This window comes from Narcine bancroftii, chromosome 10 (assembly GCF_036971445.1).
Source record: "Narcine bancroftii isolate sNarBan1 chromosome 10, sNarBan1.hap1, whole genome shotgun sequence".
NCBI classification, from domain to species: Eukaryota; Metazoa; Chordata; class Chondrichthyes; order Torpediniformes; family Narcinidae; genus Narcine; species Narcine bancroftii.
The window spans coordinates 31,842,407-31,858,517 of NC_091478.1; the positions used below are offsets into that span (position 1 = coordinate 31,842,407).

The window sequence follows — 16,111 nt, forward strand, 5'->3', positions numbered from 1 at the left end:
CTAAAAAATCGAATGATAAAACTTGATAGCGATTATGGCAATGGTCAAACGTGATTTGCTTGTTGAGTCAAACATGTATTTTCTGGGAGAAATCGTTTCTTAATTGTTGGACGGCTTTAAGGGATCCAACGGCGTATTTTATTGATACATCGGTATTCCATAAAACAATTAACAACATTTATTTTTCGTGTTTTCTAAAGAAAGTGTAAGCCGTCATGTTGGTATTATAAAAGGTTAATCAGTTGGCGTGAGAAATATGATACGCGCTAAAAATAAATCAACCACAGTCACCTCTTGCTATGTGATGGTAGACTGTACCCTGTACTCTCTCGAGTAGGACTGTGTCCATTCACTTCGCTGCTTCACGCAACTTTTTCTGTGGTTTTAAATTGAACAAAAGAAAATTCCACTTCAGCACTCCGGGGCAGTAAACATTGAAAACAATGGCCCAGGATAAGAAATCATTTTTCTCTCACTCTTCGAAGGACGAAACTCGAGATAATCAAATTTATGAAAATGTGTTTTCAGAAATAGAAACACTGGAATTACCTCTTGGCTCAAGTTTGCGGTAGGGACTGTGATTTTCTTTTATCGTTATTAAAAAGTTTGGTGTTTTACTGTTGAACAGAGATACACAAAGTATGTTCACCCTTGATATTTTAGTCTTGTGTTTGTGTTCCAACACGATTGTGGAAAGCCACAAATGTCGTTGTCCAGTTTCGACGTCGCTTGACTTAAAAAAAACTTTTAACGGTGAAGTACGAATACCTTGATTAAGAAATATAGTACTGTAGTTTCCTAATAGTCGAATGGACACTTGAAATAGATTTAATTCGGGTTGAAGGTTAACACCTATGACCTAGACGTGTCCAAATTTGCTTGAATTGCTCGGAGATCATCGTCTGCGAAAAGTTTAATTTTTAAGTTTCCTCCTTCAAAACTCTTCCTGACTTTTGGAAAACAATTTCTATCAATAATCGTGGTCGTCTTTTCTAATGGTTTTGTCGCCGTTCTCTCTGCTTTAAATCTTGTTTCATAAATATTCATCTGTACGAGAAGTCAAATAAAAATGTTACGATTTCCTGACGCAGTGGATATTTTACAGACTTCTTGGAATTAAAAAAAAATCCGGACATCAAACAAATCGCGGTGTGGAAAGGAATGACTTTTGTTCGTAATTAGCGTTAATACGATCAAATTGCGAAAAGATGTAGTTCGTCTTGTTTAGTAATCCTTGAAACTACAGCCTGGCCAGAAGGGGTCATGTTAGCAAAAACAGACACTCAACAGACCATGCAGTAGAAAGGGAATGTTTGAAATTGTAACTAATGGGGAGAAAATAGAACGTCTGCGAGATGTTTCTTGACGAAATTCTCAGGCCCATCTTTATCATTCACTGAAAACGTGCAAATGGAGAAAATGACTTTTCAATGACATGTTGCACTTCATATTTTGTGTGCTTGAAGTAGACTTAACACATGACAGGAAATCACAAATATAGGTGTTTTTTTTAAGTACGTGATAGGCACATTTTAAGGTGATTTTTTTTTCGTGATCAGCAGTCCAAAATCCATAAAATACACCCAATTGTGTTCAAAATCTTTGTTCAGTGTTATTATTCAGTCAATTTTTTGAGGTGGAAATTTCAAAGTAAGGGAAACTTTGACATTGTTACGGAGTTCTGTGCTGCGTATTGGCCTCTGTGCTGCGTATTGGCCTCTGTGCTGCGTATTGGCCTCTGTGCTGCGTATTGGCCTCTGTGCTGCGTATTGGCCTCTGTGCTGCGTATTGGCCTCTGTGCTGCGTATTGGCCTCTGTGCTGCGTATTGGCCTCTGTGCTGCGTATTGGCCTCTGTGCTGCGTATTGGCCTCTGTGCTGCGTATTGGCCTCTGTGCTGCGTATTGGCCTCTGTGCTGCGTATTGGCCTCTGTGCTGCGTATTGGCCTCTGTGCTGCGTATTGGCCTCTGTGCTGCGTATTGGCCTCTGTGCTGCGTATTGGCCTCTGTGCTGCGTATTGGCCTCTGTGCTGCGTATTGGCCTCTGTGCTGCGTATTGGCCTCTGTGCTGCGTATTGGCCTCTGTGCTGCGTATTGGCCTCTGTGCTGCGTATTGGCCTCTGTGCTGCGTATTGGCCTCTGTGCTGCGTATTGGCCTCTGTGCTGCGTATTGGCCTCTGTGCTGCGTATTGGCCTCTGTGCTGCGTATTGGCCTCTGTGCTGCGTATTGGCCTCTGTGCTGCGTATTGGCCTCTGTGCTGCGTATTGGCCTCTGTTGTTGATCCAAGTTTTGTGAGTCTAGTGTGTTTTGTGTCTGTTTTTCTGTGGGCTGGTTGGAAATATAACTTAAACTTTAATTACATATACTTAGGCTGGGGAATTTATTAGTTTTACACTGTTATAGGAATTCGCATAGTAACTAGTGGGCATTGTTATAAAAGGGGGATTTTGAATTAAAGTTTGAAGGTAAATTTTTTTGATTAAAGGATGCTTTTTCACTCAGAGAGTGGTTGCAGAATGGAATGATCTTCCAAAAGAGATAGTTGCGGCAGGGTCCCTTCTGTCATTTAAGAGAAGGTTGGTTGTGTACATGGATGTGAGGGGTTGGAGGGTTATGGGCGGAGAGCAGGAGGGGGAAGCTAGTGGAGTTGTTCAAGTGAACCGAAACAGTTATATGGTTATGGTTATCTGGTTAATAAACTAATTGTTCATCATTACCCCTGTGTGATATGCGTTCTTTGTGGTTGCTGGTTTTATCTTGTAACAACATGGACCAAGTAAAGGTGAGTACAGGGTGAGAATTGGCAGTCAAGGGAATTAAATTTGAGTTGAGTATGAATGTATCCAGGAGTCATGTTCATACAACATGTCCTTAGTCTGAGCTGACCAAATTGGTTTCTTGGGATGGTTCCATTTGCTTGCATTTGGTTCATACCGTTCAAAACCTTTTCTATCTAGGTACATGTCCTAATGCCCTTTGAATGTTATAATTGTATCTGCTTCTATGACTTTTTAACAGCTTATTTGAGCTAGAAACTGAGTGAAAAAAGTTGCTCTTGTGTCCCTCCTAAATCTCTCAATTTAAATCTATGTCCTCTGATTCTAGAATTATCTATCCTGAGTAAAGGACTGTAAACATTTGCTTTATCCATGCACCCTTAATCACACCCCTGTCTATGTTTTAGAGCAGCTATTCTCAATGGGCCACAGCACATTTAAGTAAAAACTTTGTTTTCTTTTTACCTTGTGTAACATTTTTTATGTAGTCAGTAGGAAGAAATCAAAACTTGACTGCTTCACAGGGAAGGGGCCCATAATCTTTGAGAAGAGTCCTCAGGAGACTATAGCTGAAAGAAGGTTGAAAATGGCTGTTTTAGAGAATAAAAATCCAGCCTCTCCAACCCTGCCCCATAATTCAACCATAGTGACAAATCCTAGCAAATCTCCTATGCACCCTCTATGACTTGTATCCTATTACTGGGTGACTAGACTATGTACAGTATTCCAAGTGTGACCTTGCCAACTTTTACAGCCGAAATATGAGGTTCCAAATTTTGTGTCTAGTACCCTGTCCAATGAATGTGAGTGTACCTATCACCTTCACCACACTCTTCATCTGAGTTGACATTTTCATGGAAGCCTGCATGTACTCCCAGATCTCTCCCAGTTACTGTTCAAGTCCTTCCCAGGTTTGACTTGCCAAAGTTCACACTTGTCATAGTTAAATACAATTTGCCACTCTTTTGCCCACCTTTCCAACCAATCTAGATGTTATTGTAAACTTGGATATCTCTTCTCACTGTCCACAACACCACCAAATTTGGTGTCTTCTGAAAATGTATTAATTGTGTTAACTCCATTGCATTGAGATAAACAGAGGGCAGAGCACCAAGCCCTGTGGTGCACCTCAGGCCACAGGCCTCCAATCAGAAAATTAACTCTCCACTACTATTCTGCCTCCTTCCACAAAGCTAGTTTTGAATTCAGTTAGCTAGCTCTCCTTGAGTCCTCTGTGATTTAACATGCCACATGGGACCTTGTCAAAGTTCTTGCTAAACTGTTTATACAGTCTAGACAGTATATAAATTCACCACATCAATCTTCTTTGTCAAGTTTGTGGGGGAGGAGAAACTGACTGATTTTGTGAGGCCCAATCTCCCATTCACAAAGCTAATCAGACCCTGACTACTCTAATTGGTCCCTTAATCAGTGATTACTGTAATGGAGAAAGAGTTGAAGATGAGGCTTGAAAGGACTGGAACAAGAGCTGTCCCATGTTTGGAAGGAAGAGCCAAGCATAGTTTGGCCCATACAGGTTCCTAAAGTTCCATCATTGATTTGGAGAAAGTGAGTAGAGATCAAATTTAATCAAAGAGGAGAGGTCTGACATCTGTCCAAGAAAAGAGAAAGCCTCTCAGTCCATTCTGATGCAGGATTCACAGAGAGATTAGATGGCCATGGTGAAAATGGACCAGGAAACTAGAAATTGTTAAAGCACCAGAGGGCAGCAGAGGTGCTGTGGATGTCAGTGGAATGGGACTGTACAAGAGAAGGAAGAATGGAAGACGAATGGAAATGCATTTTGTAGATCTCAAGATGATTGAAAGGGACCAGACTTGAACTTCATATACTGTTGGCACCACATGAGCATAAATACCTTTTTAAGATTTGAATATTATGAATGGAAATTATGAACTTTCTTATTCCTATTGCAAAAATCACAATTTCTTTGTTAACATAAGATCTACCCTGTTGAAGTTAGAATGGTGTATTATTGTGTTCTGAAATGATTCAATGATTCCTTCCCCTGAAGTAGTAGCTAGCATCAGTTTAGAAATTTTCTCAATAACTGTCATAGACTTATAAAAATGTTTTGTTGGAAAGACATCAGCCACTTGTAGTTAGCAAAGGGTTGCAGGAAGAACTTAGCTGGTTAGAGAGCATCAATGGATAGAAATGGCTAATCAACTTTGGAGTTAAACAGGAAAATCTACATACTCTGGGAATGTAATGCAAAACAGAAGTGTTGGAGAAACTCAGCAGGACTCGGCATGTATAGGAAGTAAAGTGTAACCAATGTTTTGGACGTGAGCCCTTGATACCTTGATGCAGAGATGCTGACCTGCTTTTTGCTCTTGCCCCTGCCTTTGGGATGGTGCTCCTCCCCCATCCCTCCTGCCTATCTTAATTTGACATGAAATTTGGTGTGTTGCAGCAGCAAACACACCATAATGCAAACATTCATATTATAAACCATCTTAAAACAAGTATATATTTTAAAAAGTGCATGAAAACCAGCATCTTTATTTCATTGATTATTCAGGAATCTGGCAGCAGGGAAGCTGTCCCTGTACCACTGAGTGCTTGACTTTAGTCTCCTGTACCTTTTTTCCCCTGATGATAGCAGAGTGAAGAGGTGGTGGGGGTCTTTGAGGATAGAGGCTGCTTTTTTAAGATGCTACCTCATGTAGATGTCTGTGATATCGCAGACCGAGTTACAACCCTCAAATTTATTCTTATCCTGAGGTTTGGTGCATCACTACCATACAGTGATGCAACCAGCCAGAATCCACTCCACACTATACCTGAAGAAGTTTACGAGAGTCTTCAGTGACATACTGAATCTCCTCAAATACCTCAAGTATAGCTGCTGGTGAGGCTTCTTCGTGATTGCATTATCATGGAGGCACCAGGACATCCTCTGAGATGTGGACATCCAGAAATTTGAAGTTCTTGATTTTCTCCACGACTGAGCCCTTGATGAGGACTGGGTCGAGTTCCCCTGACTTACTCCTGAAGTCCATAATCATCTCCTTGGTTTTTTTAAATGTTGAACACAAGGTTGATGGTGTGACCACTCTCAATGAGGTGCTCTATCTCCCTCCTGTAGGCTTCCACATTGCCATTTGTGATTATGCTGACAAATGTGGTGTCGTCAGCAAACTTGTGGATAGCATTGGAATCCTGGCCACACAGTTATGGGTGTATAATGAGTAGACCAGTGGGCTAAGCACGCATCTTTGGGGTGTGCCTGTGTTGATAATCAGTGATCCCAGTAAATTGGCAGTGACTGTGTTTAGAGCCAGGTTGGGTCAGTTCAGTGTGACCTTTTACATAGGGACCTGGCATCCTGGTGCAAAAGGAGGAGGGAGCTGCAGTATTGTGGCTTACAGAGAGATCTGGACCAGCTGGAAAAATGGCCTGAAAAATGGTAGATGGAATTTAATGCATCTTTGGAAGGACAAAGCAATATCCCTTTTACATCCCTTATCCACTAAATTAGCGTGCCAGCGACCTGTGTTTAAAGCCAGGTCAGATCAGAGTGTTCTCAATGAATCCAGAAAAGCTGTTTCAATGCAACTTTTTACACAGCAACCCAGGATCCTGGATCAAAAGAAGGCAGGACCAGCAGCATCACAGCATTGGCATCCAGGAAAGGCAGGTAAGCCTTTTACACTGGAGCTGAATATGTTTCACATTGGCTCAGAAACTTGCCTACCTTGCCAGGATGAAAATGACCCCCCCCTCCCCCCCACTATATGGTGCTAGTCGTGTTTATACAGATAAGCAAAACAGTTTATATATATTTTTAAAGTGGTTAATTACCATCTTTCAAGGGCAGAGTAAAAGGGCCGAGTGAGGAGGAGATGCTTCCAATTCGTTCGGACTGGCCTTCGGATGAGAAAGTCAAGGATGCAGTTGCAGAGTGGGGAGGGAAGGGTAGGGGAGGGGGGGGGGGGTGACAGATGCCCAGAGTTTGTAGCTTCTTGACCAGCACTGAGGGAATAACGGTGCTGAAGGCTGCTGAGCTGCGGTCTATGAAGAGCCGCCCTCTGTATGAGTTGCTGTTTGATGAAGGGTATTCCTTGGTGATGCATCTTTATCTTTGCTGCATAAACTGCTCAATTTCTCCAGCATTTGCGTTTTTACTTCAATCCCGGTCTCTGCAGACGTCCGTGTTTTTACTTCCCCCTCCCGAAGTCCAAGGTGCTGGGGTGAGCCATCCAAAAGAAAGGAACCGGCCCTTGAGCCCCTGGGCGCCGCCATTGGCACAAAAGGCTCGCCTCGCGGGAGCAGGTACGGTCGCGCGCGCGGGCGGCCGTGCGCGCGCATGACCGGAGCGAGCTGCGGGCGGCCGCGCGCGCCAGTGAGAGAGAGAGAGAGAGAGAGAGGGGGGGGGGTTGGTGGGCTGGGCAGCGAGAGGAAAGTGAAAGCAGCCGGACCGGAACCGTGTGAGTGGCGACTCCGCGACGGTTTCTTCCTCCACCCCCCCCCCTTCGGAGCTCGTCGCGGAGGAAGGCCGGGGCCACGAGCCGTGAGGGCACGGTTCAGTGTCCCCCCCCCCACCCCCTCTCCCGACACATCCCCCACTCCCCCCCTTTGCGAGCCGCAAGATGGCAGACGCCGAGGGGCTGGAGGCGGCCACGGAACACGAGCGGATCCTGCAGGAGATCGAGAGCACGGACGCGGCCTGCGTGGGGCCCACGCTCAGGCAAGTGGGAAAGCTTCCGTGTTGGGGCCGGTGCGCCGCAGGCCTGCCCCCCCCCCCCCACCGGTGTGGGGGCTCGTCTCCTCGGGCCTGGGGCCGAGAACCACGGGGTCTCCATGTTTGAAGGACGTTGGGTGGCCGTTTGAGTGTTGACGGTGGACTGACACACGCCCTGCAGGCTGAGACCCGTCGCAGCCGGGGACGAAGGCTGGCAGTGCCCTACAACTGGCCCCCACCCGATCACGGGGAGGCGGGGAAACTGCTGGAAATACTCGGCTGGAAAAGAGGGAGACGTCACCTTTCATCCAAATACTTCCAGCATTCTCTGGTCTTTCTGTATTCCTTTCTGACTGGGGAAACCACCCTGCAATCTCCCAGCACCAAATATCCAACAATGGTCTCCATATCATTGGTGGATTTTTAAGGCCATTATCTTTGAGGTTGGTAGCTAGCATCGTTACAGTCTGTAAATCAGAGCAATTGTTTCCATTTGGATGGCTAGTCTTGTTTGGAAAGTTTCTCTGTAGCCCAAGGTAGCAGGACAGCATTAGCCAGTCGTGGTTTACATTTTCTTGATTGTATCCATGTGTTGGACCTTGTGGGCGGTTCCCAGAGTTGACATTTGATATTGTCTGGGTTAAGACTTTGAGCAGAAAGATGCTTACTTTTGCCCTTCCCTTGGTCATGCAGCTAGTGACCTATTGCTGTGTGGTCTCCAGGAAAGATGCTTTCTGTCGTTTTTGTGCCGCCTCTCCCAGTGGTGCAGGGTGATGTATAGTGGATGGAACGGCTATTAAGGAAATTGATTCTGGTTATAAATGTGAATATTGTTTCATGTTTGAAAAGATGTCTTGTGCACTTAATGCTCATGAATGAGCTTTGAGAATAGTTTGGTGCTGATTGTGGAATGATGCATCCAGTCGATATTGCCCATTGCAAAAAGCTTTTTGACTATTGTTTATTATTATGAAATGTACATTATAATAGATCAGCATTATGTTCAAGGTACTCTTGGTCGAAAAGCCAAAGAAGCTGCAGCATCAGGACACGTGGAGGGTGGGGGGGAGGGGGGGGGGGGCTGGTGGAAGAGAGATTTGTGGTGGTCGAGGTAATGACAACAATATTCATGTCATTTTCTTTTGTGGAGCATTTTTAGATCTTTGGGGATTTCTTAGCATATGTACTTTAGTATAGAGTTCTTAAATTGTTTACTGCTTTGGTCATCTGCAGGCTGTATTCTGCAGATATCTGGGCTGTGATAAAAGAAAATTGGTTGATTTGCTGTAAAGTACTTTAAAAATGTTGCACATGGCCTCTGTGTTATAGCTGTTGAGGTTATGAAAATTGATGTAGCATAATTCATAAATTGCTATCCAAAAATATGAGATGCAGAATAAAATTTTCTCACACGAAATTTGTGTTGCGCCTGGGGAGGGTAAATAACTTCAACTCGTTATTTTTGACACATATAGATGATTCTATTTTGAGTTATGGAAATTTGTGATATAGCCATTTTTTTCAAAAAAAACCCCCAAAATAGTCGCAGGGGTCTCCCTATACATGAGAACAGAATAGTTGATGTCAGTGGCCTAGGCCTCATTCTGGTAAGTCACTTCTTTCATTAAGCTAATGTGTAGGTGAATTCTAATTTCTTTATAATTTTTCAAGATGTTGAATTTTGAATTTGATGTTTTAACTCTAAAATGTTTCCTATAATTCCCTTTTTCCACTGATTTTTAATTCACATCTTTTTGATTTTTCCCTCAATCCAATCTTTTCCCCATATATTGGTTCTGCGTCTCAATTCAGAATTGCACTTCATGTAAAACATTGCAGGACACTACCGTCTCCTCAGTTCACTATGCTGAACTGTGAAAACATTCTAATTTTCCCCTACCCCACACCCATAACTCTTTTTCTGACATTAATGTGCCAATCTGAGTTTTTTGTTTTCATGTTCCTTTTGTATCAGCCTCCAGATCTACCCCAGCAATGCATTCCAAGCACCCACTCTGGCATGTGAGTGAGTATGTATATAGGTGTTCTTCCTATCTAAGCTTATTATAATCTTGTACACCTATTAAATCAGCTCATTGTGCTTCAGTCCAGTTCTGTTTAAAAGATGTCCCTGTTCATACAGAATCTTGCTGTCCATTGGGAATATTAAAATTAATAGTCCAGTCAGCGCAATGACATTGCATCTGTTGTGTGTCTGGGATCTTATTGAACTGATGCCTTACAGCAGCAAATATCCAACAATGGTCTCCATATCATTGGTGGATTTTTAAGGCCATTATCTTTGAGGTTGGTAGCTAGCATCGTTACAGTCTGTAAATCAGAGCAATTGTTTCCATTTGGATGGCTAGTCTTGTTTGGAAAGTTTCAAAAATTAAGTCAGAAATTAGAAAGCTATAATACCAATGTTATACTGTCAATCTTGTATCAATTAAATTTCTCTTTATTGGTGACCATTAATGATTGCCTTTCATATACTACACCACAAGCATCAGTTCACACAAACAATACTCACTAAGAGTATTGTGTTGGAATGCAGTACCCAACAAATGTATCCCCTTATCTCTTTGCCATTGCAATCGAAAAATTATCAATTGTCTTGCAGTCTTCCCCTACCTTTAAATGCACTGTCTAAAATGAAAAGAACTTGAAAAGAATTTCATTGTATGTTGATTATTTGCTGCTGTTTGTAACAGACCCGCAGAGAAGCACTCTATCCATTCTGGAGGAGCTTGGCTCTTTTTCAGGTTATAAATTAAATCTTCAAAAGAAAGACTGTTATCCTGGTCAATAGAGCAGCTCTGCAACTTAACCAATCAGATCTGCATTTTCAATTTAGTCGTTCAGGTTTCAAGTACCTAGGTGTAAACATCACATACACATTCTCCAATCTCCTCATTTTAAAAAAAGTTATTTCTCTTATCAAACAGGGGAAATCAGATTTTCACCGATGGAGCAATTTGCCTCTACCACTAATGGGTAGAATAAATATAGTCAAAATGAACATTTTCCAAGATTCTTTTGCTTGTTTCAAACCATTCCCTCCTTCCAAATAGTTTTTCACGAGATAGAATAATTTCTTCTTTTACTTGAAATGGGAAATCTTCAAGGGTCTGAAAAGCATTACTGCGAAACTCTAAGGATAATGGAAGACTGGCACTTACCAATTTCCAATTTTACTACTGGGCAGCATATATGGCTATAGGTGTGGCTATAGGTGTGGCTATAGGTGTGGCTATAGGTGTGGCTATAGGTGTGGCTATAGGTGTGGCTATAGGTGTGGCTATAGGTGTGGCTATAGGTGTGGCTATAGGTGTGGCTATAGGTGTGGCTATAGGTGTGGCTATAGGTGTGGCTATAGGTGTGGCTATAGGTGTGGCTATAGGTGTGGCTATAGGTGTGGCTATAGGTGTGGCTATAGGTGTGGCTATAGGTGTGGCTATAGGTGTGGCTATAGGTGTGGCTATAGGTGTGGCTATAGGTGTGGCTATAGGTGTGGCTATAGGTATATCGACCGATATATCGATCTATAGATAGATATAGATACATGCACTAAATCACTAATGCATTCCCCTGAGCAGTGTAAACTGGAAGGGTCTTGTAAGTCGTCATCTTTACCCTGCCATGGTATTTTCTTCATTATCCTCAAAACCCTCAAACTGCACCAACTAACCCAGTAGTAAATATTTGGTACCAGATTAGACATCACTTTCTATAGGCAGTGGCATTAGTTCAGGGTCCCTTAAATAACATTTACTTATTTTCACCTTCGGGTCACTGATTTCTTTTTTAAATACATGGCAAACTAAAGATATCAAATGTCTTCAAGATCATTATGCAGATGGAGTGTATAGCAGCTTCATATCTGTGTCTCACACACACATGGCTCACCTGCATCACACTCATTTTGTTACTTTCAAATTCAACATTTAATTTCAAAAGCTTTCTCAAATTTCCTTCAGTTACCTGCCAAACAACTCTAATATCAGAACTAATCCAGAAGTGAGCGAGACAATTTCAAAAATGTTTAGTTCTACAGTATTCTGTTAATTAAAAATCATTCACTTTCCAAATTAAAGAATGGGAGCAAGAATTGGAAATTGAACAGAAATTGTGGGAAGAGTCTGTTTGAAAGTCCATTCTGCCACCTCCTGTGGTCATTTGGGACTCGTTCAGTTCAAGGTGTTGCCCAGAGTTTACTTTTCAAAATCCAGACTGTTAGCCTGAAATAGAGGGCAAATGCAATAGATGTAATTATTCTCCTTGCCACCTAAGTCGCATGTTTTATCAGTGCCCCAAAATACAAGGGTTCTGGAGCAGAGACCTCCGTACTCTATCCAAAAAATTAAGTCAATTTGCAACCCTGCATGTTGACTGCAATATTTGGAATCTCCAACTCCCTAAATTCCCTGCTGAAAGACGCGATAGCATTTATGTCCCTATTAGCCAAGCAGATAATCTTATTACACTGGGAGTCCGATAGGGGTCCTTCTATTATACAGTGGATTAAGGATATCAGTTTCTTCATTAAACTGGAGAAAACCAAATACACTTTAAGAGGTTCCACTGGAAAAAAATTTCTACAAATGGCAACCCTTTGTTTTTTCTCTGAATTATGAGTGCTTATGGAGTAAAAGACTAACTGTGAGATGGTTGTACCAGTACAATTGGTAATATACTGATGATACTGTCAGCAAAGGTGCCAAAGTGGTCAGGGAGTTTTTTTTGGGGGGGGTGATAGGTGTGCATCTGAGGGTGTATGTGAACATTACTGTATGTGTGTTGGTTTTCCTCTTTTTAAAAAATGAAAGAAAATAGGAGCGCAATATACATCTGTATAATGTGTGCCAAGTTGTTTTTGATGCTTAAAAAATACATATGGGGGGGGGGGGGGTGGGGGGAGGGAGAGAAAGGTGAATGTAATGGTGCAGCATTATGAAGATTACTTTTACACAATTGCCCTCCCTCTCTTTGCAAAAATAATAACTTCTTTCAAAAATAATAGTGATTGAATTTTTGAATGGCTGTAAAGAACTTGGGGTATTGAGGTTAGGAAAGGTGTTTACAAAATTAAAGTTGCACCAGATGTGCATGCAGGACTGATGGATCATGATGTTAAAAGGAAGATTTTCCATCTTGTATTTCAGCATGGGTGCACCTGCACTTTCCCCTCTATGGAGTCACACCTCTAAATTTCCCTTGCCACGTGCATAGTTTTTAAAAAGTGGAATTTGTATAGCTTTTATCTTTCAGGACATTGCCAAATACTTTTTAAACATGTTCGCATAGTTTTAATATACAAAGCATAGTTGCAGTAAATCTAAATTCTTAGAAAAATGGTGTATGGTAATGATCAAATCTATCTTTAGTAATTTTAAGTGAAGGATAAATAAGGATACCAGAGTCACTTTCCTTTTGATCTTTGAGAAAATGTTATGGAATTTTTTCTGTCCACTTGAAAACGGCTTGCTGCGACCTCATTCTGTCTCGATGGAAAGTTGACATTTTTGTAAATCATTGGTCCAAATTTGTTTGAAATATACTGCAGAAGAATAAATGATATACAGATCAGATGCAGCTGATCTCTTGTTCTGGTGGAATACTTGGAATGAGTCTTGGCTATTGGAGACCTTTTTAATTAAAAAAAAGACTTTATTCACAATAAATTACCTACAAAAAGGAAAGTCTCTTCACATCCTTCATGTCATAACCATACATGTCCATCAGGTACATTTGCACTTGCACCTGATGACCAGGTTCTTCTCTGTTATTGAGAGGGAGAGCTGCACCCACAGACCTCTGTGGTAGATCTTTGTGGTGCAGTTCACTCCAACCAATTTTTGTTGCTTGCCCAGCTGTTGGAGACCAGTCATGCTGAGCTGAGAGGCTGAATGCTTTTTTTGTATTTGTTATCTCAACTCTAAACCAACTGTGACTAGCTTTCTGAGCATGACCCCCATTCATTTGAGTATATCTCAAACCTGAATGGTGAATTTAAAAAAAAAAAGCTTAATCTTGCATCAGTTAATGTATTTAAATACAGGTATACCTCGCTTTACGAATACTTGAATCATGAAAATTAATTTTTATGAAGAAAACAGTGTTCTCTTTTACAAAAGGATTTGCATGGGTTTTTGCTGTTACGAAAATAGTTTCCATTAGTAGTGAATGGGTCTTTGCTTTACTCCATTTCAGCTTACGAAAGGTTTCATTGGAGCGCTTTAGTTTCATAAAGTGGGATATACCCATACATCACAATTTTTTTTGAAAAATATATTAAGTGCCTCTGATTGTCAGGCATATTGAAACAATACAAAGGGTCCTTATAGCAGGAGCAATCTAAAGATTATAAGGGGCACGGGAGTTCTTTGAATATTTTTTTTCTGATGTGCCGTCATCACTGGAAAGCTATTCCATTTTGTTGGTAGTTTGACTGAAGGTGAAGTTGCAGGTGTTATGTAGATGGAACAGTTTGTTCATTGTGCATTGGTCATTCAAGGAAAATAATAGCATTGGCTTTACCAGTACAGACTCTTCAGTCACTCAACTTCAACTGTAAATGAAAGATTCTGTTCATTTGCCTACAACTCTTGCATCCTTCCCTGGTGTCTGTTGGTCCAACCTTCCCTGTTTAATTTTAGAAACTGTCTATGTTTCTAAATTGTATAATTCTAGGTCACTTGATTTATCTTCCAGCTGAGCTATTCAATTTTCCTACCTGGCCTAATTTTATTTGGTATAGTTAACGGCTTTCTCCCCATGTAATTGTATCAAATGCTCTGTGTCATTGTCTATCTTGTATGCACAATGTTTGTAACTGACATGAAATGTAAACTTAGTTTCATCTTGAGAATGAGGTTAATTACACCATTCATTATCAGCAGTGATAAAATGAAATGCTTTGAAAATAGTCTGCCTTTTATATTTGGGTGCAGACTATTCTCAAAGTTGAAGTGACTTTCAATGTAAGGCCAATTATACAAGTGTAACTTGTATCACTTTAAACTGTTCTTTCACAGTATAAGAAATTATACTGTGAAATTGGCCAACAATGCATTCTGTGAATTGTTGGTGGCATGGTTAGTGTAGCAGTTAGTGCAATGCTGTTACAGCGCCAGCAACCGGACGGAGTTCAAATCCGGTGCTGTCTGTAAGGAATTTTCTTCGAGAATGCGTATTTCCTCAGGGTGCTCTGGTTTCCCTCACCTTTCAAAATGTACGAGGGTTGTAGGTTATTTAGGGTAGTTTGGAAGCATGGGCTTGTGGGCTGAAAGGGTCTGTTACCAGGCTGTATGTAAAAATACAATGGTGGAGACACTCCTTGATATGAAGGGTTCAAGCCTGAAATGTTGGCTATTAACCTTAACCTGCTGAGTTTCTCCAGCATTGTGGTTTTTAACTCCAACCACTATGCAGACTTTGTTTTACTACTGTGTTATATGTGTATGTTTAGCTTGAGAATGAATGAGATTGAATGAATTGGTTATTGGTTACAAAGAACAAGCATTCTGTTTATCTCTTTGAGGAATTTTCAATTTATTTTATAATTTCCCATCTCCATCTTTTGGGTATATTTCATGCTTTCTAAACTAGTAAGATGTTTTGTATAAAATGAACATAAATTATAAGCCACAAGTTTTTGTACTGTCAATCTGCAAATAACTATTATAAAAATCAAACTCTTCAGCAAATTCAATAATCTGCAGTCTACGTTTTGGATCAGATCTGATCAGATGCTATTTATTATCATGTAATAAAACAGAAATGCAATGTTGTCATGTAATAAAATGGAAATGGAATATTACACAAAATTGTCTTTAATCTATCATATGGCAAGCAAAGATTTGCCATTAGCATTGACCAAGGCCCCTTCTTCTCAGGGAAAGAGTTCCCTCAAGAGTGACTGTTCGTGAATGCTCCACCATCGTTCCCATGGCCTCTATAGATGCACAAGCCCAGATTCAAACCTCTGGCATGATCTGAGGCCCCTTTGGCTGTGGCCCTTCTTGAATTGTGGTTCCAATACCTGGTTCTCATGGGCTAGTTTCCAGAAGCCTGTAGCCTGGTGCAAGTCTTTTGACCTCCAGTTGCTTGCAACCTGAATAGGTTCCTTGCCTACAAGTCGCAAATTTCTCATTGCCTGTGCGTATCGTTCAGTCGCAGGGCCCCTCGCTGGTCCACCTCCGTGGTCAATTCTGCTTCTCCTTCTCAACAGGGGTATCAGTGTTCCACTCCCTGCTCCCCTTGAGTCTACTACCTCTCATGGCCGCTGCCATACACAGGTGCCGTGGGTCCAGACCCTGTGGTCACAGGATTTTAATAAAACACCATCATCGGTTCCTTTAACAGGACATTAAAAGCCTGTGTGGAGACAATAGGGCTGGGTGGTAGGATCCTTCGGAACAGCAGGACTGCCATTTTATTTCACTTTGCAATTTTGTATCTTTAAAGCCCTTTCACACTTTTATCCCATTAAATTGGCTGTTCAGTGTCCTGGGATAGGAATGGGGGTTTGGCTTTTCACACTTGACCACTCCTAACTGGGACACTGAATGCTTTCACACTTGCAAGGAGCCATCCCTGGGATTAGGACTGTTCTACCTTCTACT

At 41.5% G+C, this 16,111-nt stretch overlaps 1 protein-coding gene across 7 annotated transcripts in view; it reads left to right on the forward strand.

The window, feature by feature from the left end:
* The first annotated feature begins 361 nt into the window (after window positions 1-361).
* Window positions 362-16,111, forward strand: part of LOC138744408 (exocyst complex component 6-like) — a 177,273-nt gene continuing 161,523 nt past the window's right edge. For 3 of the 7 annotated variants that reach the window (XM_069900538.1, XM_069900539.1, XM_069900540.1), the window contains exon 1: window positions 9,427-9,506. In XM_069900538.1, coding sequence (XP_069756639.1) covers window positions 9,442-9,506 — 65 coding nt within the window. In that variant the 5' untranslated portion in view covers window positions 9,427-9,441. Of the gene's footprint in view, window positions 569-7,133; window positions 7,491-9,426; window positions 9,507-16,111 lie in introns of those variants that run through there. The other 4 variants (XM_069900544.1, XM_069900543.1, XM_069900541.1 and 1 more) reach the window with 3 other exon arrangements.